Consider the following 25,790-nt stretch of genomic DNA (forward strand, 5'->3'; position numbering starts at 1 on the left):
TTTTATTTCTAAGGATGAAAAGGGGCCTCAAGGGAAAATGATTTAGCACGGTAGAAATTGTTGAAATAAAAACTAGCAGATTCTTTTAAAGGTAAAACAATAAAAGAGTTCAAAAATCATTTTGTAATGGAAAAAACATTTGCAGAAGAATATTGGATGTAATGGGCAGTACTTTGAAGATTATTGAATTTTTTAGTTATAAACTCATGATTTAAAAAAAAATAATTCCCATTATTTATGGTTACCCTCATATTTTAACAACTGAAACGACTGAGTTTAGAATTCTGAGAATCTCTAAAGTACTCATACAAAATTTTGAATTTATTGAAAATTATAATGTAGTGTATAATTTCACAGTAAACAGTAATTGGATGCTTCTTTTTTTCTTACAGATTTTAAATGATTGATATTAGCAGAAAATTACATGCACTTTGTAGTCAAATTGATAAGCGAGAATGCTGATTACAATAAGAAGTTATTTACTTTTCAACTACGTAGATATAGCATACACTTTTCCATGACCATACAAATATATTAGATGGAAACTCTACAATAGTAAATTAAATTAAACAGAAAAAGAAAATTTATTTGATGCCGTCATCAATTTACATTTAATGGAGATTAGATTTTAATTATTGTCATTTAATTAGTTACTTATAAATAAATGAAACTTTTTAAACATAATTTTATGAACACACTTTAATATTCCTGTACAAAAAATAGACAAAGTATAAAAACATGGTTCAATTCTTATGAACTTAAAAACAAGGTTCAACAATAAATTTAAAAAAAATTTTTGATATTCTATTAAAATCTGAAATGAACCACACTTGAATAATAAAACATAAATACAAACATTTAAATATCGGTTAAATATTGTTACTACATTTACAAAAAACTTTTTAAAAAATATCAGTAATATTAAGTGATATAATTATTTTTCTTAAGTTAGGCACGATATGAAGGCCAAGACATTTTATATTCAATTACATACAAAAATAACTGCACCATTTTCAGTAAACTAGATCTAATTACAAAAAAAAGCATATACATATAAATTAATTATTAATTAATAAGTCTTAATAAACATTTATGCACCAAGTAATAAATACATTTAAACTGTACATTTATAAATAGCTTTAATTCTAGAGAAAAATATTTAATTTTATTTTCAGTTTTATTTAGCAATCCTTACAAAAGGTTAGCCACTTACTGTGCGAAAGCTATTTTAATCAATTTGCGGTTTTTTTTTAATATACAATCACTTTGGTGTTAAAGAAAATGAAAGTAAATTCAGAATAAAAATTTCCGCACAATTAATTGCAATACAGTGCTACGCATAACAAAAGAAAACAGTTTCTCTTTGTAAAATTATATCTAATAATATAATTAAACTATAATCTTAATATTTGTAAAGTTATAACAAATCAAAGTAGTAGAGACCCAGGTAAAATTTTCCCATGTAATCTGATATCTCAAGTCTCTGTCCCCTATTGCTGAAATTTTAAGTTATCTTATACTATCCTTTCCAAAAACTTTTTTAAATTATATTCCTTAATTTCGTCAGGTTTTCTATTAATAAACTGGAACTTAGAAAAATAATGCAAAAATAAAAAAAAAAAAAAAAAAAGTAAAGATTTAATTATTTCTATCAACTCAAAAGATAAAACGTTTTCTTTTGTGATGCATTCAACTGATTTTTAACATACAGTACATTTATACGCAATTGATTTTCATTAAAATAAATCAATTATTGTTTATAAATACATAATAAAAATTAATGTCACATACATTTGATAAAAAAAACAAAAAAAAAAAACCACCAAATAATAGTTAAAAAGCCAAGAATATTTAGAAATATAAATTATTTTTAAAATATTATTTCATTTTCACCATAAAATTATTAAAAATTTAACATAACTGTACATAATTTTAATATTAAATCCATTTATGACAGTGAATACAACATTGTCTTTATTAAATCAAAAATTAGAAACAATGAATTCTACATCTAGAATTTTAGAAAATCATGTACAAAATCATCTTCAACCAACGGTGGCTCGCGTATAGGCACTGTGGAACTGCAGCACCCCCTATTTCCTTGATATTATTGATAACATTTAATATAATGGAAATCTTAAAAGAAATCAAACTCATACGTTACTTTTCACTCATTATTGACAAGAAATAAAAGTATACAATTATTGCCTAATGTTCAAGAAGGAAGGGTGGATGGGTAGAGGAATTAAAAATCAGTGCCTAATGAATGCAACATTTCTAAGGCCAGCCCTGATTATTAAAAAAATGCAAGAGATCTCTAAAACGATCTACCGCTGCACGATTACAATAATAGATAACTATTTCAGTATATATATAAAATTGCAAAATGAAAGGAAGAATTTTTAATAATAAGAAAATACTTAAATTTGCCATACAATTTAACACTGAAGATGACATGAATACTGCAATGTAAAGCATTATATATTGATAAGTATTCTTCAATTTTATAATAATTGTGTACGGTGGTTTTTGTATACTTATAATATAGGGTGTGGCATTTAACCTTATCCATTATGAGTTTACAATGTGTGGGTTGTGAAAGAGGTCATTTATATGACCTCTGAGATAGCAATGGTGGGTTTCCAAGTTGCCTTGAGTTTCATTGAACAATGGAACATTAGTCTGCATAGTATCATATTTTTTTTTTTAAAACAGTTTACGTTAAGTAAGTTTCATCGGGAATCTGGTGAAGACTGACAATATGGAGATGCACGTTCAAGGAAAATAATCAGTCAATGGGTGCAGATCAGTCGGTCATGAGACTGGGTCTGTATAGGATAAAGCCCATTGAAATACTATCTGATCACATGAAAATGTGTGAGAACAGTCTTAAAAGTCCAAAATCAGTGTAGTGTTATCCCCATCACTTGAATTTTTTGGATGAAGTGCAATGAATTTTACAGTGTGATTTGCATTTTTACCAGTCCAGAAATTAACTGCTGTGCACAAAGGACTGGAAAACAACAGATACTGTTGTTGTCCAGATCTACTGGAAAATAACAGATAGTGCAGCTATATTTTATATGCACGATGACCTTAAGAGGTCCTAATTATGATTGACAATAATTTTGTGGAGCAACTCTAAAACAAAAAAAAAACTGCCGATAGTCCTAAGTTGTGTGGATTGCCATTTCAGCAAAGGAAATTATTACCTCTTACTTTTTTAAGAATGATTATAAAGTTTCTGTGACAATGACACAAACATTATAATCATATGTTGGAAACTTTTTTCTACCTGAATGCTGCATTCTCCAGACAATTTCTCTCTTTCAGTTTAGAACATTTAGTAGTCCTCCATTTACCAGACCTTATTGACTTTTTTTTAAGGGGGGTATTAGAAAACTCAAGTTTTCACTCACATTCTCCTTGAAATTAACAGTTTAAAAATGAAATTTGTAAGGAGATTGGAAATTTTACGCAGGACACTATGTCATGTCATGACAAGTGTACCTTGAGGATGGCAAAAATATCTTGACTGTCATGGAGGAAATCTCCTGGATGTATTCAAGACATAAGGTCTGTTTTATAAATCCAAGACACTACTTACTTAACTGTGTTCAGTTGTATTTATTGCTGTAAACAATAAATGTGTTTGTTATCTTTCTATCAAAATGAGTAAAATTAAAACCTGTGTACGTATATGAAAATTTATATTCTTACTTTCAATAAATTAGATTTATAGAAAATTTACTCAACAAAGAAAGAATTTTAAGAAGAATTCACGGTCTGAGAAAAACACAATTAAAATCAGATAAATAGATATATGATAAATCTGAAGACCTGGAAGTAACAATAACAAAGCGCCACCTAAAATTCTATGGACGCACGGTCTGAATAAATCAATCAAGGCTAGACAAATTAATGAAGAGCTCAAAAAGTTCAACATTATAGAAAATCACTGTCTACATTGAAAAGAGTACGGAAATACAATTTTTGAATTAAAGGTTCCTGTAGGGATGTAGGATGTAGAGGGTATACCGAAATGAAACGACTAGCACTAGACAGGGAATCTTGGAGAGCTGCATCAAACCAGTCAAATGACTGAAGACAAAAAAAGTAGGTGATAAGAAAAAACTCAAAAGAAGAGATTGGACTGAAGAAAGAAGAACTAAACACTCCAAAATAATGAAGAACTTCTGGAAGAAAAAGAAACTACATGAAATAATTGCATGGTCCTTGAAGACCTATTTGCAGAGAAAAGATAAAAAAAATGCTTTTATTAATTCACTCATACACTCCCTGAAATTAACAGTTTTAAAAAAACAATTAATAAGGAGATAGGACATTTCATGTAGGATACTACGTGTGTCATGTCAAGTGTACTTTGGGGATGGGAACAACCCCTTGACAGTCATGGAGGTCATGTCCTAGACATATTCAAGACATAAAGGTCTGTTTTTTATCTGACAGTACTTACTTAAGCGGATTCAGTTGTATTTATTTCTGTATAAAATAAATGTGTTATCCTACTATCAAAATGAGTAATGTTAAATGCTGTGTTCATAAATAAAAAAAATTAGCCATTATAATTTTTATTTATAAAATGTTTTAAGCCACCTTTAAAGATGAAGTCTTATTATACAAAGAAAGTATACAAAAGTAATTTTCTTTTATATGGAATGGCACATAAAAAAATATTTAATTCTTATAAATTAACAATAAATATTTTTTAAAATCCTAAAAAAAATAATAAACATAAATTATAACTACAAATAAAACAATAAAACTTATAATAAAATATACTAATTACCTAATTAATAAATAAATAATTATTACATAAGAATTCTGTTAATCCATATAATCCAGACTGGATGATTTACAAAATTTCACCAATCACATGTTTGAAAATACAGAGTATCTTAAAAAAATTTAATTTGTTATATGTTTGATATATATATTGAATTTATTCTCTTTAATATTATTTTTATTTACTACTGCTTAAGACAGATAATGTATATGGCAGACTTCCATATATATATATATAAATAATGTGGTGATTTCTAATCAGTTGAAGTCGCTTTTATGAATAAAAACAAAATTTTCATCTAAAATCTTCAAATAAGTTTTTATAAACAGGAGATTTGAAAAAAAAATCATAAAGGCCACAATATTATCTAAAATAACAAATGAAATCAGCTTTTTTCTTGATGAATTAATTCATCACAGAAACTTGTACATGGTAATATGTAAATGTTATTTTGTAGGATATGAAAAACGCCATGGCTGACCGGGATTTGAACACAGGACCTCCAGAGATGAAAGGATAGTAATAAAGGATGTAATAATTAGAATTTTTTTCAGGGGTGGAAGTATTTGATAGGATGTTAAGGTAGGATGTCTTTTTTAAAGCCAATTTATTAGAAAGAACGATTTATGTAAATTTTGTAATGCATATCAAAAAGTCATACCTAATTAAAGTTAGAGGACAGAATCTATAGGTAGAAAATAAAGAATCCATCAATTACTGAGAACAGTAATTTTTTAAAAAAGTTATTAAATCTTAAATTTAAAAATTATATTTTTACAACTAAAATATATGTAAAATTATTTCTAAAAAAAACCTTTTTAAGTTTATTAAACTATATTTAATTTTACTAGGTAACCACCAACTACAACTATAATAAAATGGATGAAAGAATTTAACTAGTTATAATTAATGTCAAAAGAAGAGGAAAAAATAACTGGGAATTTTTAAGTTAAGAAGGTGCACTACTATTTACGATTTTATTTTTATTGATATTATCAGGATTAATCCATCTGTAAAAATGAATGAAAACAGTGGAACAAAGATTATGATACACGTAAAGCAAATAACTGAAGATGTCAGATGTAACAAAAGATTTATCCAGAAAGTACCATTTTTTTCTAGTACTGCTACAGCAGTGTAATCGCAGCTCTGAGCATGCACACCATATTCTCCCATTCATTGGCTTTCAATATACGCCATTACAAGTATAAAATTTATTTACAACTGATTAAACAACGTTTAAAATGTTCAAGTCAATCAAGAATCATGCCGACTGTAGAATTAAAGCATTATCTGATTTTCAAATGCAAGAAATGTCAAATCAGCTGATATTTATTGGCAAATTAATGAAGTTTATACTGACAAAGCTATGAATGATGGTATGGTTAGAAAGTGGATGTGGCAGTTCAATCAGGGACGCAGTAATGTGCTTGATGAACAATGGAGTAAGAAGAGTCCTTCTGTTGTGAATAACAATTTAGTTATATGATTGTATGAAAAACTAAAGAAAATCAAATTGATAATTTCTTTATTATATATTGAGTTATCAGAAAGTTCATTAACAGTTCTGCATAAAATCATAACATAGAACATAGGCTCTCTCAAACACTGCTGCTTTGATTGGATGATATCAATGTTGATGGAGGTTTACAAAACAAGCGATTAAATTAAATCTGATTGAATAATATCACTGGGAGCAACTGAAGCTGCCATATTGTATTCCTGGTATGGTGCAGAGTAACTGCCACTTGTCCCCATCTCAAATGATCACTAGTCAACTTTGTTATCGTGACAATGAAGCCGACTGCTGTAGGACAACGCTTATCTTGACTGAGGGCACTGTTCTTTGAGGAAGAAATGAAATATGCACCATATGAAATGGGCCTTAATAATGGTGTAAATTACGTAGAGAAATAATATAAGGTAAGGTTTTCCATGTAATAATAAAATTATTCTGTTAAATGTATTTTTTAATAACAAAATTGTATTTACTAATCTGATACATTTTGCATATTAAAATTAAAACATTAGGTCAGGTATAATAACCAGCTTGGTGCAGGGATAAGAATGTCACTTTATTTATATTGAAAAACAAGATTTAAAAAAAAACTGACTAATAACAGGGAAAGAAGAGGGATCAAAAAGGTAGCTGTTTACTGTTGATATTTTTCATATTACAGTTAAAATTAAATTTACACATCTCTTGATGTCTGAGATGAAAGGATTGTAGTATGTGTAAGAATCAGAAAGACATAAATGGAAAACATTAAAGAAAGAGAACAAAAAGAAAAGGAAAAACTAAAAAGCAAAATTCTTTAACCGGTAGAATGTTTTCAATAATTGGGTAATGAGCTGGAAGAGAAGGGAAGATTAGAGAGAGATAAGAAGAATAAACAATATAGAATATTTTTATCAGAGGACTAGTACAGAATAACAACCAGTGAAGATGAAATTTCTTACACGCATGATAGGTAAAAACACAAGAAGAGATTGTGCAAGGTAGAAAGGTAGGAAATGTAGAGGTGAAGGCTGTCAAAAATACAGAAAGTGTGTTGGAACAGAGCAGGGAGAGCAATATAGAATATTTTTATCAGAGGACTAGTACAGAATAACAACCAGTGAAGATGAAATTTCTTACACGCATGACAGGACACAAGAAGAGATTGTGCAAGGTAGAAAGGTAGGAAATGTAGAGGTGAAGGCTGTCAAAAATACAGAAAGTGTGTTGGAACAGAGCAGGGAGAGCAAAACTCAAGATGATTTGGTTATGTAAAAAAAATTTAGGGAAGAACGAAAATCACTGAGAATGGTTTGAAGTAGAAAGTAAATGGAAAGACACAAAGGAGCAAGACCAATGAAAAGATGGTTAGTAATAAAATTAAGAAGAATATAATGAATAGGTAGATAAAACTGGAAAGGGAGAAAGAGTATTGGAAGATTAGAATAAAATGGAGGTCTATGATCCATTCCCGACCCAGGATGGCTGTATAAATGGAAAAAAAAGTAATGAAAAAAGCAACATCAAATGATAAAAATATATAAATATTTCCAAAAATTATTTTGTAATTTTTATTCAATTCTGTAAAATAATAATACCTGAACTGATATAAAGAAAAAAAAATTAATTAAATTCTGGCAAATCCTGATTATTTATAATCTAATCAGGAATGGATTAACAACATTCTAATGCATAATAATAAAAATAATAATAAATTAATGCTAATTTTCACAAAAAAAACTTATAAAAAATTATATGAAAATACAAGGTACTTTGACGAACTTGAATTTCAAATAAAATTATATCATACATATAAATGGATCATTAAACACAGTTCCACTATATAACTTTACAAAAAAAATTGTTTTTTTTTACGTTTGTTTAAAATAGACAGATAATAAAACAAAATGAGGAAAATTGGTAAATAATTAATATATGTAATTATTGACCACATTTTTTTACATAAAGCTGTCTTGATTTAATAATTTTTAACATAACAATCCTCAATTTGATTTTGATTATAATTTTAACAAGAAAAATAAGATGGAAAATCCAGATTTTTACAGGAAATCCAATCTAGATCAATAAATCTAGAAACCAGCAAGTAAATTACAACACCAATTGGCCAGCATCTGGTTACGATCTAGGATAGTGTTAAGAATGACTTGCATAGAATACAGATATTATTATCAGAGCATTTTGGTTATTAAAATTTTACAAAATGCACTGTCTAAGAACTAATCGTAATGAAACATTAACGCCTCATATAGTACAGAGACTTAAGTACACGTTATTAGATAAAGTACACAACAATTATTTATCATTTTAAATTTGGTATTATTATAAAAAATAAAATATCTGATTACTTAACACAAAAAATTAATTGTTAAAAGATTAAGAAAGTTTATGGAGGTAATGCAAATGAATTAATGGTGATAACACTGAAAATTAAATTGAACAAGTCAGAATATCTAGATGTTCATAATTTTCTGGGTCATGAAAATAAATTTATTAAGCAAGATTGGTATAACAAGCTAGATAATATCTATGGCTGCCACAAAAGAATGCCAAATAATAAAAGTTTTTAATGTTTCAAATAGTTATTGAACCATTACTCATCCTACAGTCGATATAGCTGCCGAAATTTATCCATTTTTTCACAAACGTGAAATAAAATTGCCAACGGGTATGCATTTAATATGAATGATGAAAAGCTGAAAGAATGTATCATTATACTTATAAATGCACTGTTAACAGATGAGAATGATACAAAAACATACTACGATAAGTGCGTAAATTATTTATTTATTTACTTATACAACAACAAAAGGCTGATACAATTTATTAGCTTCTGATTGACGATACTAAATTTTTTAGAATATAAAAAATATCCTGCCAGGCCGGGACTGAAACCCAGATTCTATGGATGTAAGAAAAAGTTCCTACCATTCCACCATGAAGATCAGAAGACCAAAAGTTAATAATGGTGAAATGTCTATAGCTGCTAAGTAAAAATTTTAAGAAATTAAAAAAAAAAATTCTTTATATAAAACTTTTATTATTTTCCGAATGAATTAAAAATTAGGATCTGAAATAATGAAAAATGATTTTTAGCAAAAAGAAAGAATTCATTCAACATCCTAAATAAGATGATGTCTCTCAGCAAGTCAATACCTTACTCTATCCTTCTCCTTTTATTATCTTTCATTCTTTTTCCTTTCAATATATACTACTATTTTGAGTACTTTTATGATGGAAAAGTATAATAATTTAACAGCCAGTAAGACATCTGTTTCACAATATATATTTAATTGGGATGAAAAATCTACAACTCTACAGAAACTCTTTTTCTTTTTTCTGTTTAAACTAGTGTTTGAGCTAGTGTACAAGTTTTGGGTCAATACATTCTTATGATAAAAAAAAAAACTAGTGAATAGTTTCTTTTTTTAAAATTATTAAACTCTAAAATTAAACTTGTATTTTCATAAGAAATCATTTCCTACAGATAAATTATCAAATAAATATGTAATAGTAATAAAAATAATAATAATAATAATAATGAACAACTAAACCCTAATTAAATTAAAAATTATAACTTAACTTATTAAAATATAAAATAATATGTATCGGTTAAAAATTCTTATTAAAAAAAAAAAATAAAAAAAAATAATAAATAAAAAAAATAACAAAAATAATTATATACAACTAATAGTCCCTGTGTTTTTCTAAATTTCCTGAAAGTGTAGGATCCAACTGTTTTCTCTTAAAGAAACCAAGCTTCCATAAAAGTAGAGTAAGAATGATTAAAACTACTAAACCGACAACAATCGCAACTATAATAATCCATAACGGTACAGGTTCAGCGACACGTTGTTGTAATAAATCGACTTTAGCTACAGTTTCAACCTGAAAATAATAAAAACATTAAGTTCTATATTAATGTAAATAATATGTATGCATATAACAAGTTGATTCACAATTTATACAGGTGATTCAAAGAAATGGGTATTTTGAAAGTTGTGTTGGTAGCCGTGGGCGATTGGTACCACTTGATAAGTGGCGCCAGCCTCTCTAATCTAACCTGCCATTTACTTGTCATGGATCCTTGGAGTGGTGCGCAACATGCATTTGCTATCAAAGCGTTTTACAAAAACAATGACAGTGTAGAGGGAGGGTGTAGAGAATTTCACCGTCATTTTAATCTAGGACGGCACGACCGTGTTCCATCAGCACATGCAATTAAAACATGGACATCTAATTTTGAGGAAACTGGTTTGGCAATGAAAAAGAAACCTCCAGGCCGTGAGCAAACCGTCTGTACACCACAGAATGTTCAAGCTTTACAAGATGCTGTCACACAAAGTCCACATCGGTCAATCCGTCGTCTCTCAGCATCTTTACAATCGCATAGTTCAAGCGTTCGAAGAATGTTAGTGAAGGACTTGCAATACCATCCGTACAAGTTGCAGATCGTCCAGGAACTGAAACCGAATGATGCAGTTGTACGAGCACAATTCTGTAATGTAATGCTTCAAAGATAAATAATAACGAAGAGTTTGTTCACAAACTGTGGATGTCAGACGAAGCGCATTTCCACCTCAGTGGATTTTTTAACGGGCAAAATTTTAGATACTGGGCACAAGAAAATCCTACGCAGCTACACCAGTGTCCGTTTCACGGCCAGAAAGCGACCGTGTAGTGTGCTATGTCATCTTACGGTGTTATAGGCCCTTATTTTTTTGAGGATTACAACGGTCTTGCGATTACAGTGACATCGGCTCGTTACGTAGCCGTGCTTGAAACCTTTGTTGTGGAACAACAAAAGAGATTTCCACCGATTCTTAACACAGCCTGGTTTCAACAAGATGGAGCAATGTCACATACTACACGAATATCGATGGCAGCTGTACGCCGATTGTTTGGACAACATGTCATTTCACGAAACGGTGACATTAGATGGCCTCCCAGATCGCCCGATCTCTCAGCTTGCGATTATTTTTTCTGAGGTCACCTTAAAAGCAGTGTTCCACAGTAGACCTGCTACAATGGAAGAACTGAAGGCAAAGATCCGAGAAGCAATTGCGGAAATTCCAGTTGAGATGTTACATCAAACCGTGAACAATTTAACGAAGAGACTTCGTGAGTGTTTACATAGAAGAGTTCACCTGGAAGATGTCATCTTTAAAAATTAAACTAAAATGTATGTATCCTAAAATAGAAACATTTTTACAATTACATGAAATAAAATTCATTTTCTAAAAAAAATTTTTCATTAACATTATTTCATTTTTTAAATTTCCCGTTTCTTTGAATCACCCTGTACTTTACTTTAAATGGTTACTTTATATTTTTCTGTAATATTCTTAATTATATGAGGACTGAATATCTTTGTCGACAAACATTTGGACTGATTTAAGTAAAGTTAAATTTTTCTATGAAATACAAAAATTTTCTAAGGTGGGAAGAGGTTATGGAACAAATTTTCAGAACAACTTCCATAAATTTTTTCCTCTCTTTTGTAGCATTCATGTGTTCTAATTTAACCTTTTTAGTGGTTTATTTGAGTTTAATTTACAAGTCACAAATTTTTTTCTCTCCTTTACTTTATTTGATTATAGGTTTTTGTTAACAAAAATAATAATAATATTAAATCTTAAATGTGAATGCCGTCTTGTGACATGTTATTAAATACTGGCATATGAAAATATGACCAATTTATTTAAAATTCAATTAAAAGATTTTTTTATAGAAACAACATTACTGTCGATGAATGTTTAAATACCAATTAAATTAAAACATTAAAAAAAAAACCTTTAATTTTTTGTATCCCATTCAACAGGTACATAAATAACTGCCAAATTAATTTTATTTAATGCCATTTTGACTTAAGACTATATTATGTCACAAATTTATTACTTATTTAATTACTTAACCATTTTATTTTGTTATAAATTAAAAATTAATTTTAATTCTTTGTATAATTCAATGTATACACAGTACAACCCTGTTATAATGTTTTTAGAAGCCCCCAAAAAGAGAACTTTATCAGATATAAAAAAAAAATTCTAATATATAGTAGGTAAGTAGAAATACATTTTAACTACATATGAATATTTAGTAATAAATTGAATAAAAAAATTAAATACGAAAATATATTTATATCTGTGAATTTACACATAGCGTTAAAATATATGAACTCCAAGCAAACAAAATTAATTTCATTTTCATGGTTTTTCTTTTTTTGGAAATATAATCTAAAGTAATTGTACAGTCTTTTAAGCACTTTCCCTTACAGCCCAATTGAAAATACAGAAAAATAAATACCATATACTGTATTACTTTATTAGAATCCACTACTACATAACACAATACATTTGAATGTCTTTATTAATATAAACCACCTAGTACAGAATATTGAAATATCTTATCTCAATTTTACCATGAAAGTACTTTCGTAGAGTAGATCCTGCATCCTCAGTTATGATTGAAATACATACTTGTACATTTGACTGTATAAATTTGACAGTACAGAGGAATAATACAAATCTTTAAAAAATTTGAATGTCTATAACTTAAAGCTTAGATTTAAGACAGTTATTTGAAAAATGGGAAGTTATTTTTATTTCCTTGAAGTTCATTTTTTTTACAGCTACGTGTAATTTCACAGAGCTAAATCTATTAGTTTATTTATTTATTCTACTCAATTTATTATTAAATACATATACATAGTTAAAATGCATTTCTATATATCTGCTAAAACTGAAATTCTTTTTTTTTTTGATATCTGATAAAAATTCTTCATTTGAGCGACATCCTCGTCCACATTGAACCACGCTATAGCAGGGTTATACTTGAATCTACAGGTGAAGATCATATAAGAATCTAAATTTCATAATTTTAGACTAAGCAAATTTTTTTAAACGGTTCAGTTTTCTGGTTTTTCAAATTATTTCAATAATTGTTTAGCATAGATATTTATTTGAGAAACGTTACTGAAAAACAAAAAAAATATATGCTGCTGTTGATTAAGCTGGGCAAAAAAAAAAAAAAAATAATAATTTGCTAGGGAATGGTTTAAATATAAATTTTTATACTTCTATTTATAATTTTTTCCTCAAAATTGTTAAAAATTACAGATGAGTACTTTCCAAACGGACATATTCGTAAAGTACAAATAAAATACAGATGTAAAAACAATACACATGTCAAAAATACATTGTAAAATAAATAAATATCAGAATAATGAATAAATACCTGAGAAACATCATTGGTGGTATCTTGATGTATAATTAATGATGGAGGTATGTGGATTTTAGCTCTGGAACCAATTTTAACTAATTCAACTCTTGAGTAATCTTCAACTAATGTTGCATTCCATAATCTGTTAAATTTTTAATTTAAAAATAATTAATCAAAACATAAACAAAACATATCAGTCTTCAATATAAAAAAAAATTATTTATTGGTAGGTGACTAGATGATCTTTTAAGATTTTGTACAAAGAAGTAAACCTGAACTGAGCTGGCTCGAACTGCAGTTATTTTAGCATCACTTAACGCTTCTCTACCGCCACTCCTGCTACTACGACTACTACTACTTATGCCACTATTAATTGTGCAATTTACTACTCTCATCTATTGTTGTCAGTTGTACACTGTTCATGCTTCAGCGCAGTATAGTTTGTTCTTTACAGCTGTGTTTTTTCTAAAAATACCTTACTTGAGGAAAGGGTTGCTATAGAGGAAGTTAGTGTGTGTTCTAGATCTTTCAAGAAACGTTTGGGAAAAATTTTTGAACAGGACTGATTTCAAATGCAAAACATGAACTGAAAGATGCAGATACCTGGATGTCGTGAACCGTGGAAAGACTGGTCAGAATTCTTTATTGAAGGAATAAGAAAACTGGTTCACCTTGGAAGAAATGTGTAGCTATAAATGGTCACATGATGGAAAATAAAAGTAAGTTTCTGTAGCAAATAAAAAGTAATTTGATGACATATTTGTTTCAATTTACTATCTTTCATTTGAAAGTCATCATGGACTGTGCATTACATTTAAGCCAGCCTTCGTAAAAGAAATATCTGAAGAAAATACACAACAATTTTACCCACTAACTCACAGGTAATTATTTTAAAACTTAATAACACGTTAAGTAATTCCAGGATGAATGTTCTTTATAAGATGTTGAAATTGTTACGGAGAGTATAGGTGCTAAATAAAAATATACTGTAAAACAAAACTTACCGAGCTTTAATAAATATAGTTGCCTCTTCATTTTTCTGTAGATTATATACAACACAACGGAATTTAAAACATTTTGCAGTTCCAAGTATACAATTCTGAAAAAAAAAATGTAGTATATTTATTTATTCTTAAAGACAAACAGATAAAATCTAAATAGGTTTCACGGTTTACTGGGATTATGCACCAATGAATGATATACAAATCTTAAAGCAGATTTGTATTTGTATTGATTTCTATTTTATACACAGTGGGCTAAACGTCAGTTTCTCTTTAAATTCTGCTATAGACTGATCAATTCATTTTTTATCTGAATAACAGAACAATTTCATTGTTCTGTTATTCAGATAAAACTGTACTGAATAACAGAACAATTTCATTGTTCTGTTATTCAGTACATATCTACATATCTAAGTAGTATTCAGTGTATTCAGTACACAAAAGCGATAAAGAATTTTTAAGCTTTAATGCTGGTGCAAAAATAACAAATCTCATAATTATCCATTATCAACTTGCCAACATTTCAGAAGCTGAACATAAAATCTGAAAATACTAGAGATGTAGGAGACCCTTGATCCATGATCAAATATTCCTAGAACTAGTGATGCTTTGGAAAATAAACCTCTTGTTGTAGAGACAGTAAATATCAACCTGAAAGGTTCAAAAGATTCTAAAAGAAATGAAGTTAAAACTATATTATTGGTCACTTGGCTGCTGTGATTACAGATATACAAATAAGCTACATGGAGTTTATCTTTAAATGGGGCCAAGATAGAAAATCTTACCATCCCACAAAACGACATCAATAAACTAATTTTTAAACCGATTGCCTGGAGAATAATCAGAATTAGTTAGATAGATCATATTAAAAAGGGAAAGTAACACCGTTAACTGCCAATTTATTTCAAAATTGTGAGATTTATTATTTTTTCAAAATAACTAAATAAAAAGAATACGCATGTATCATGGTGGGAGAGAAATGTATCTTACCATCTTTACAATTTCATGTTTTCTTCCATCTTTATCGGTAAAAATTTCAGCACGTACAACCATTTCAGTATCTCTTCTTACACGTGTATGTAATCCTGAATCTGTATTGACGGTAACATTATGTGGTATAACATGCGACGATAGAGGCTCTATTGGTGGTTCATGTAATCCTGGCCTACTTCCTAATCCAAGTGGGTTCACTTGACCAGGTGCCATAAAACATTCTCCACCACTTAATGCTATTAAAAAAAAAAAACAAAAAAAAATTATTCACCTACATTAATACACTTATACCACAAATTAAAATTATAGATGTCAAAGAAATACATTTTTAATTACAGAGGTTAAAAATATTTCTAAGTGACTAAATAAAAAGTCAGTTATTTTACTTTCTTTAGAAAAACCTGCATGTAAACATATGATAACACATAAATAAAGATAACACATAATCAAAAGAGTAGAAAAAGAGCTGCAGTTTACTTCCCTTGGAGTCTCAGAGAACAGTTAGAGATGTTTAACATAACTTCTGCTTTTTGTTACCAAAGCTACTGATATTTCTTTTTCAATAAAATAAATGAATCTTTTATTCTGATCGGTATAAAACAATCCTTTACACAAATTCATGAGTAGATCTGCTATTTCATGGATAAAAAAAATGCCCAAAATTATCCTGGGTGGATCATGGGAAACTATGGTAAAGCCTTCATCACAGCATCACAAAATATACAATTATAAAATAAGAAATAGATGTGATTAGAATCCATATTAATTATTTAAAATACAGGTTGGTGCAGAGAAATGGGAAATTTTGAATTTGATGTTCACAGCCCTGTAGGTCTACCATAATTGGGAAAAAGGCATTAAACAGCAGAGCAGTAATGAATATTTAGTTGTAATGAAGCAGTGGAATAGTGTAGAGCGTGCGGTTGCCGTAAGGGCATTTTACCGATATGGTGACAGTTGCACAGTGTTATCCTGCAACGTGGTCAAGTTTCTTCTTCACATGCAATCAAAACCTGGGTTGAGAACTTTGGAGAGACTGTTTCGGCTATGAAAAAACCTAGCGGGCATGTATGTATTGACTGTATATACACCAGCAAACATTGATGCAATGAAAGCTGGAGGTAAGGTTTCCTTGTTGTTCAGCGCGGAAAATTGCCTCGTCATTGGATCTCAGACGTTAGAGCACGCAAAGAATACTCTATTACTTGAAATTTTATCCTTACAAGATTCAAATTGTCTATGAATTGAAACCTAATGATTGTATATTGCATCCGCAATCTGGCGAAAAAATATTGTCTAAAATCAATGAGAATACTAACTTTATTGAAAATCTTTGGATGTCGGATAAAGTCCAGCAGAACTTCCATTATTGGGCACAAACAAACCCTGCTCAGCTTCACCAGCATCCGTTACAGTACTAACTTACTGTACGGTGTGCAGTTTCATGTCACGGGGTAAAGACCTATTACCATAGGTCTTTACTTCTTTGAGTATGAAGGGGGGCTCTGCTATCACTGACGTCTCAATGTTATGTTGACATGCAAGAGACATTTTTTGCTTCTAGGTTCCATTCTCTTCTAAATTTTAACCTTCAAACAAACCTGGTTTCAACAGGATGGAGCCACTTCACACACTACCTGACAGTCTATGATAGCAGTGAGAAGTTTGTTTCAGGATCACATAAATTCAAGGACTGCTAATATTGCTTCATCTTCCCGGTCTGTAGACCTTTCAGTCTGTGACTTCTTTTTATAGGGACATCTGAAGAGTATTGTGTACCAGACCAGATCAAGAAACCTTGCCCGGCTCAAAACATAGATTTCAGAATCAACTTACTGAATATGTATCAAAAACTACGAAAAGCATGACACCACTTATGTGAAGTAATGTTTAAAAAGTAATTTATATTGAAATTTCCAATATTGTAGAATATATTTTCAACATCAAATAAAGTTTAGTAACTTTACTTCATTTTTTTAATAATTATTTCAAATTTTCCCGTTTCTTTACGCTATCCTGCATAAACATATGAAGTAATATTTTAGTAAATTCATAAGATACTAAATATAAAAAATAATTCACAAATCAAAAATAATGATAAAATTATTAAGAATATATTTATGTACAAACAGAATGTGGTGGAGAAAAATATCAGGTTTCTTATAGAACTGTTTAATTAATATTATTTAAAATCCATCAATCAAGTAAACATTGTTTCCGTAAAAAAAAATCTTTAATTGCATCTTAAATACATTTGTGGCAACATTTTTTAAATAGTTTGATAATTTATTAAAAATGGTAAAATAAGTATAATTGGTCCTTTCTTGTAAGCTGAAGTTTTTTGTCGAGTTACACAAAAACAGTTCTGTTATCTGATTTGGTCAAGTGGATTTAGTATTTTTTTAAGAATAAGTAACCCCATTATTGGAAAAAACTTTGCACATTAATAAATATAAACACAATAATAAGTGAACATTTAACATCTTCTAAATATTGATCTAAAAGTTTCATACTGAATCATACCATCATCTGACAATCCATTTTTACATCTTTGAAAACTCATTCTACCTTTTTGAGAGAATCCCAAAAGATATTATACTTCAAACTTCAAATGGGAATTTTCAGTGTTCCCTGGTAAACGATATCTAAAAGGAGAAAAAGGGTTGTAACCCATGTTAAAAGAAGATAAACACTTGTTGCCAACATAACATCTGTTTGAGAATTAAGGCAAGGTGAAATAGATATTCACGCAATAAGTTATAACTTGTGTTTATTGAAATTATATAACATATATACAGTATAAGAAACAGCATCTCGTTTAAATTTACGTTTAGAATATGTTTAGTAACAGCACTGGACTGTCCGAGTCAGCAACTGGAATGCGACTGATCTAAGAAACAGCATGTTGTTTAAGTTTATGTTTAGTAACAGCACTGGACTGTCTGAGTCGGCATCTGGACCACGACTGGCAATAAACTGCCCCCACTCTCTCTTGAACACTTAGCGGAGAGGTAGATCCAGTAGAAACGCTTAACAACATCCTTAACAAAAGTCTTATCTAACATATTCATTGCTTCATTGCACTTTATTCCATTTTTAAGTAAAAAGCTTTGTTCTGTCATTTTCAAACAAAATAAATAACTTGTAATAAAATACAATCTAATTATTTTGCTGCCAAATTTGAATTATGTGTCTAGTACGGTTGAAAATATCGGTATACATTATTGCCAGAAGATGAGAAATAGATAGACTTAATTGAAAAACACAGCGTTCAGAATTTAAAAAAAAAATTTGTAATTATTTCTAACAAGCCTATATTGGTTTTACAAGAACTAAGAAAGAAGCTAGGAGAGCAAAATCCTTTGTAATATTTTAACAGGAAATAAAATTGGCTAAATCACAAGAATATAATATTACATAAAGGGCGCTGTTTGGCACGTGTAATTAACATTGGTGACCAAAAACGGGTTACGACTGTGTGACAATAAGTTAGATATTGTTAACTTTATAATGTGCTGATCACTATGAAGGCAGAAAATATGTATCTAAATTGCAATAACAGCAGGAGTTGCATCTTAAACAAAAATCAAAAAATAACTTTAAGTACAGCTATATAAAATAATTAAAAAACAAATTACCTTCAACATACGGTTTTTCCTCCATATAAAGAAGCCATTTTCCTTGTGGTTTATTATTAGCTACTTGGAAAGGCCAATCGATATGTACTTCAAGGTTGGAAACTCGCCATGGTCCTTGATTAAATACTTGATATGTATGCAATATACGCGACCCAATTTCATCTCTGTACTGCATAGCTGATTCACCTTTAACTTCACCACCATAAAATACTTGTTCCGGTCTTGCCAAACTATAAAAAAAAAAAAAACAACTATAAAAAGAAAAATGAAAATTGAATATATATATATAAAAGGGCAGTATCTTGTAATGTGAAACTATGACATTACAACACGGTTGTCTTGCCAGAAGCCTTGTACGCAGCAGAAACCACAGTAATCAGAGAAATTACCAAAATTCATGAAAGTGAGAAGCAAGAATGGAAAATCTTCAGGAAAATCCACGGTGTGGTCCTAATAGATGGAATCTGGATCAAACGATCCACAAAGGAATTACATGAAATCACAGACACCATCACTGAAAAGTTTAGGAAAAACGTCTACAATTCTACGGACACTTATGCAGGATCAATGAAGATACTTGCTACAAAAATTTTCAACAAGGCAAGTAAATTAAAATCAATTTGGATGAAAGAAATACAAGACAACCTGGAACGACTCAACATCTCAGAAGAAGAAATCAAGGACAGAAGAAAATTTAAGGATGAAATTAGAAATAAGAAAATTGAACAAAAAAGAAAAAAGATAAGAAGATGGACGGAGGAGAGGAAGAAGAAATATAGTGAATGAATGAAGAGGTTTTTATAAGAAAAGAGAAGAAAGTAAAGCCATGACTGGTTCGAGTTCATGCACTCTCCTAAACGGGAACAATCAGAAATAATATATAAATGCATTTTGTAATACATATAATAATTAATTTTACTCCTTCTATGAGGGTCGTTTGGAAAGTTCTCAACCTGACATAGACGGCAAAAGTATGACCAAATAACTATGACATTTGTCAAGTATGAAGGAATACTGCACCGACTTAATACTTGTTTACTTTGTTTATAATTTTATTTCAAATTTATTTATGATTTAGGATTTATTTTGAACTTTCACTTTGTACTTTTACAGTCCACTGATGTGATTCATCAATAATAAAGCGATGTTTTCCCTCGTCCTCGGAAATCCAAGCGTGATTTGTAATCCATCTTAGAGCAGGTAGGAATATCAAAAGTTGGTTTGACCGGGTCAACTCTTAGTAAACACACAAAATTCATTAACCACCAAGCCAAACCTCATAAATTACTGTGCAAAATTACAATAGCTGGATACAACTTGAGTGACTGTAACCCTTACATAAATCTTAAAGCAAAAAAGGTACTTACGTCTTAATGGCACCGCAGCTACAGCTTTATTTAAAAACAAAGTAGTCAATTGGATTTCGGTGGAAAATGAACAGTCTCTTTATTAATTTTAATAAATGGTTATTTATATTTATTTATTTTATAAATATAATTTAACCAAACTTAACCTACGCTCGCTAACCTTGACTAATTAACAGGAGTGTTTTGATTATTTAAATAATAAATAATTGCAACAATAATTACTGAATTTATTAAATAAATACTCAAAAAAATTATGGTGTTAATTAGCCAAGGTTAGCGAGTGAAGTGAGCGTAGGTTAAGTTTGGTTAAATTATATTTATAAAATAAATAATCATTTATTAAAATTAATAAAGAGACTGTTCATTTTCCACCGAAATCCGATTGACTACTTTGTTTTTAAATAAAGCTGTAGCTGCAGTGGCATTAATACGTAAGTACCGCAAAAAATTCCTCCAAATCCATTACGAATTTTTACATAGACAGTCATCCATCGTGTGAGGTATTATACTTGTTTTTTATGATTCCAAAGTAAAGTCTTTTACAAAACTGTTCTTCAAAGCAGGATAGGAAGGTGAAATTGAAAGGAATTAGCATGCTGACGTAGAAAAGTAAATTTGGCTTGAAGATCACACCTCACTTTCCCTAGAATTCTAGAAATAAAAAAGGTCGTCAATCTTACAGATTTGTTAAGCTATTTTTAGTTGAGACTAACGTCTTAAATTATATTACCTAAACTATATGTGCTTACGATAAATATTAAAAATTGCGTAAACCGTAAACTTTTATTAATTAAATATTAGCATATTTAATATAAGAAATTAAATAATTACCCTCTAAGCGATAATTCAGCTCTTTTGACAACAGTAGCACGTAATTTAAGAGGTTCTTGAGGTTCAACTTCTTGAGAAGTAGAATTAGCAAATACAACAAATTCAAGCCACGATTGTCCATCTTCAAGTGTCCTCGGATCAAACCGTAATTGTATATTGGCACTAGTACCTTGTTTCAATGGATTACCAAGGCTACATATAACCATAGTTTTATTGTGCGGGTTGCAACTTAATTGTTTACCCTGAAACAACAATTACATATCAATTATAATTAATAAATACCAAATTTAAATATTAACAATTCTTATATAAAAAAATACATTACAACTTTTTTTTAATCCTATTAAGGGTATTGCCTTACACTATTTTAGGATCATGTAGGACTTTCAAAAAAATTGATAAAAAATCAATTTTCAACTTGAAACTGATTTAGCTATACATAAACTACTTCAACGTTAATAAATCTGCAATTGAGCATCATAGGAGTATAATAATAAAAATCACAGTTGCTGCTTTTAGTTTTTTGTATTAAATAATTGCTTTCGCAGTGATCACTACTTAATTACATATAAAAAACTTTTTGTTAAAAAATTAAAATAGCAAAGAAGTTTATTTTACCTTCTATGTCAAGTTAATTAACCGGCAATTAAATGAAAAATAAAAAATTATTAATAAAACTTTTAACTGCTACTATTGTTATTAAATAATTTTTATATTACATAAATTTTATCATTTGCTTAAACTATTCATTATTTTCAGAATTTAATTGTTCATTTATAATATAACCTAATAAAACTGTATAATTAAATAACCTAGAACTTCTTTACTAAATATAACGTCATTGTCTATATTGATTGTGTCCATGTCAATACTGACTTCTTCAGAAAGTTATATAATTTATTAAATTTTTTTTTTATAAAAGATCAATTTGTATTATTTATAGTAATACACATAAAAATGAATTAGTATTGTTGAAGTTCCATATGCATAAAGTGTGGGTGAAGCCATGACGGGGGATTCTAGTTATAAATAAACATTTTAATAGATACAATTTTTTAAAAACATAAATATAATTAACCGTATAGATACCTCAGTTTTAATACGCCCAATATAACTCAAAGTGGATGGATGTGATAAGAATAATTGGGCTTCATATGCTGATTCCCTAAGGTTGTAAGCCGTTATATTTAATGTGACTTCTTCATGCTGCCCTAACATTAACTGCCATGTTGATTTACCATCACCTAAAAAAGAAAGAAAAAAAAATCATACTATAATTGTTACTAGAATCAAAATTTATTACAGTCCTTTACAATTACAAATTATTTTTTTCATTTGCTATCAAAAATGATTATAGAATTAAAAAAAAAAAAAAAAAATACAAGTTCCTGAGTGGGATTTGAACCCAGAAATGTTTAGATGAATGGAAGAGACATTACTATTTAGTCATAAAAGTAGTATACAATAAATATCTCTATAATCATTTTATAAAACTGTACTGTAAATCATAAATTTAACGTAATATAATATTAATAAATTTTCTCTGTTCAGGCGATTATAGCCTGTACTGTATATGAAACTGTGAAATTTTACCGGTAGCATAAGTATGTGTATTATTCTGGTATGGAAATAAATCTAAAGATGAATTTCCATCTATAAATAATAAAAATTCATGAAAATATTAACTTCATTTTACTGACATCTATTTTACTCTGTAAGTAACACAGTACTGAATGATTAGATTACGTACTAAACTTCTGATTTTTGGTTTTGTTAGTTTAATGAAATCTAAATAGATAAATTTTTGTACTGATCAGTACATTATAAAATTATATAGATCACATTAAACATGATTAGACAGATTGCTTACAAAAAATAAAAAGAACTGAACCAGCATTTATTTGGAGGGATCAAGGAAAACCATGGTAAAACAGATCAGAGCAGTATCACAGAATAAAAAAAATAATTATAAAATAAACAATAATTAATGTGATCAAAAGTCATGATAATTAGTTAAAATATAAATAAATGAAATAATGTTAAAGTAAATACATGAAGGTGTTAAATATAAAAAATATCTACTAAATAAATCGGAAATGAAAAGATGTCAATGAAAATTAATTGAATACAGATTTACAGACACGTTAACAGGATAGAGATAATTCAAAATAATGGATTGACAGAGATAATGTGTTCTTTCTGTAAAGGAAAATCTTTTAATTGTACTTTAAATAATTTGCTTGGAAGATTTTTTAAATGATTAGGCATTTATAATATTTTGTTATATTATAATATTACATGAAGTTGTAATATTTCCTGGCATTGGTTATTTATTCTTACGTAGTAGAAAAATAATTATATATAAAAAAGTTACCTAAAATTTATATTTTGGGGTAGGAGTAAATTACGATGAAGTTTTATTGTAAAATTTATCATTAAAGGTTTAAATAAACCAAAAAAAAGATTTAAAAATTCAAAAAAATCATTTTTTTCTGCTTCTCTACCTCCAAAATCACCTTCCAAGAAATTTTTATTGCTTATGTTTACCATGTTAAAAGGAAGAAACTAAACAAAATTCCATTAAAAAATGTATAACCAATAAAAAGTTACCTAAGCTTTATTTTTTTGTGGTGGGGGATGAATTATGATGAAATTTTATTGTAATATTATTACTAAAAGTTTATTATTTAAACTTTTAACGATATTAAAAGTTTAAATAAACCAAAAAAAAAGATTGGAAAATTAAAAAAAAAACATCTATATTTTTAAACTTTGATCGGTTTCCCCACCACAAGAACTGCCCCCAAGGTTTTTTTTTATCACTTGTACTACTATTATGCCAATGCTTATGAAAGACATTATGCCTATGAAAGACATATAAAAAAAAGTTAAAAATTTAACCATCTTAAGTTCATTAATTACGCAAGATTTGTATATAAAAGAAATAATTAAAACATCATTTACATTAGCCCACTAGTTCTTTCAAGATTAAGCCAAATTACATAAAATAACAATCTAATCTACATATAAAGATTGTTGGAAGCAGTTTTAGCTTTACCAATCCATTTATTAATGTACAAGAACTTTTTAAAATCATAATAAAATTATTTTATAATTAAGTTTTAATTTAAAAAATTCAGAACAACTAAAAACAGATCACTGGGATACTGATATCATATGAAGAGAAAAAAAAATTACTTACCAGATGGTGGTAAATTAAGAGTGGCTTCGATAAACAACTGGCTTTCACATACATCATTATCACCACAGTCTTTAAGAAATGTTGCTTGAAATACTTTTTCGGCTTCCTGTTGATTTAATATTGGATAATCATCTACGCTAGGTAATGGTGATCCAGGAACCGGCATCACCGGTTCTTGTTGTACCAATGCATACGTTAATCTAAACATAATTGGCGACTGTATATCTCTTGTATTATCCTGCAATAAAGAGGAAAATAAAGTAAATAAATAATTTTTTAAATCAATTACTATAATTGTTAGCATTAAAAAACTGCTTGAAAGTATATACACATACACATGCACTATTCTAATTATTATGTTGTTTGAGATGAGAAAGAATAAGTCATACACATTAATACGATTCATATATTATACTGAAGAAATGTTCAGACTTCAATAAAAGCATTACTTCTAAGAGAAAAATGAGGAACTACACCACCAAAATTAACAGCTTATGCTTCTAAAATTAATGACAATAATTTCTAGAAGAATACAATGATAAAAACTACGAGAAAAACTCACATAGGTGTTAAGTAACTTCAATACCAAAATTATTCCTGGCACATTGAAGAAAAACAAATCTACATACAAGGTGACATCAAAAAGTTCACAAATAACCTCTATTTAAGGAAAAACATTTTATTTCCCTGTAATCTGCTATTCTTTGTGAGAAAATTACGAATAAGAAATATTCAGACAGGGTGCATTTATTGTCATGGAGAAAACATTTCTTCATGTGCCTCAGATCTAGAGGCTTTCATCAAATGTTTTACCTTCACTCCAGAACTTGGCACTAAAATCCCTATTGAGTTTTGGTGGGAAGGTTAGCATGAACTCTTGTCTTGGTGAATTTATTCCATATTTTTGGGGGGGCAATGCAAGGTCTTCAGACTGTTTGTCACCCTTTTCTGTCTTCACAGATTCTTTGTCTTCAGGGACATTCTTCCACTTCTGAAGTGTGTGCGTACCAATCAAAACATTGTATGCGAGCCATTCCTTATCACCATAGGCATGGAGAAATAAATTGAATGTCTGTGTAGTCGATTTTCCTAGCTTAATGCCAAATGGCTCATTGTTCCAAATTCTAATCCATGGTTTAATCGCAGACTACCATACACAGTATGTCTGAAAGTTCCGGAACTAAATATCTCTAGTCAATACAAGTAGCGCCATC

The 25,790-nt window shown here is 28.9% G+C and overlaps 1 protein-coding gene across 1 annotated transcript in view; it reads right to left on the reverse strand.

The window, feature by feature from the left end:
- Positions 1–9,893: 9,893 nt before the first annotated feature.
- mew (multiple edematous wings) overlaps positions 9,894–25,790 on the reverse strand; it is a 103,441-nt gene continuing 87,544 nt past the window's right edge. Inside the window, exons 12-19 of the mRNA XM_075381539.1 lie at positions 24,577–24,814; positions 22,464–22,618; positions 21,375–21,616; positions 19,177–19,406; positions 15,536–15,774; positions 14,549–14,643; positions 13,560–13,686; positions 9,894–10,211 (exon numbers count right to left, since the gene is read on the reverse strand). Coding sequence (XP_075237654.1) covers positions 10,011–10,211; positions 13,560–13,686; positions 14,549–14,643; positions 15,536–15,774; positions 19,177–19,406; positions 21,375–21,616; positions 22,464–22,618; positions 24,577–24,814 — 1,527 coding nt within the window. The 3' untranslated portion in view covers positions 9,894–10,010. The remainder of the gene's footprint in view (positions 10,212–13,559; positions 13,687–14,548; positions 14,644–15,535; positions 15,775–19,176; positions 19,407–21,374; positions 21,617–22,463; positions 22,619–24,576; positions 24,815–25,790) is intronic.

Source organism: Lycorma delicatula, chromosome 13 (assembly GCF_047948215.1).
Source record: "Lycorma delicatula isolate Av1 chromosome 13, ASM4794821v1, whole genome shotgun sequence".
Taxonomy (NCBI): Eukaryota; Metazoa; Arthropoda; class Insecta; order Hemiptera; family Fulgoridae; genus Lycorma; species Lycorma delicatula.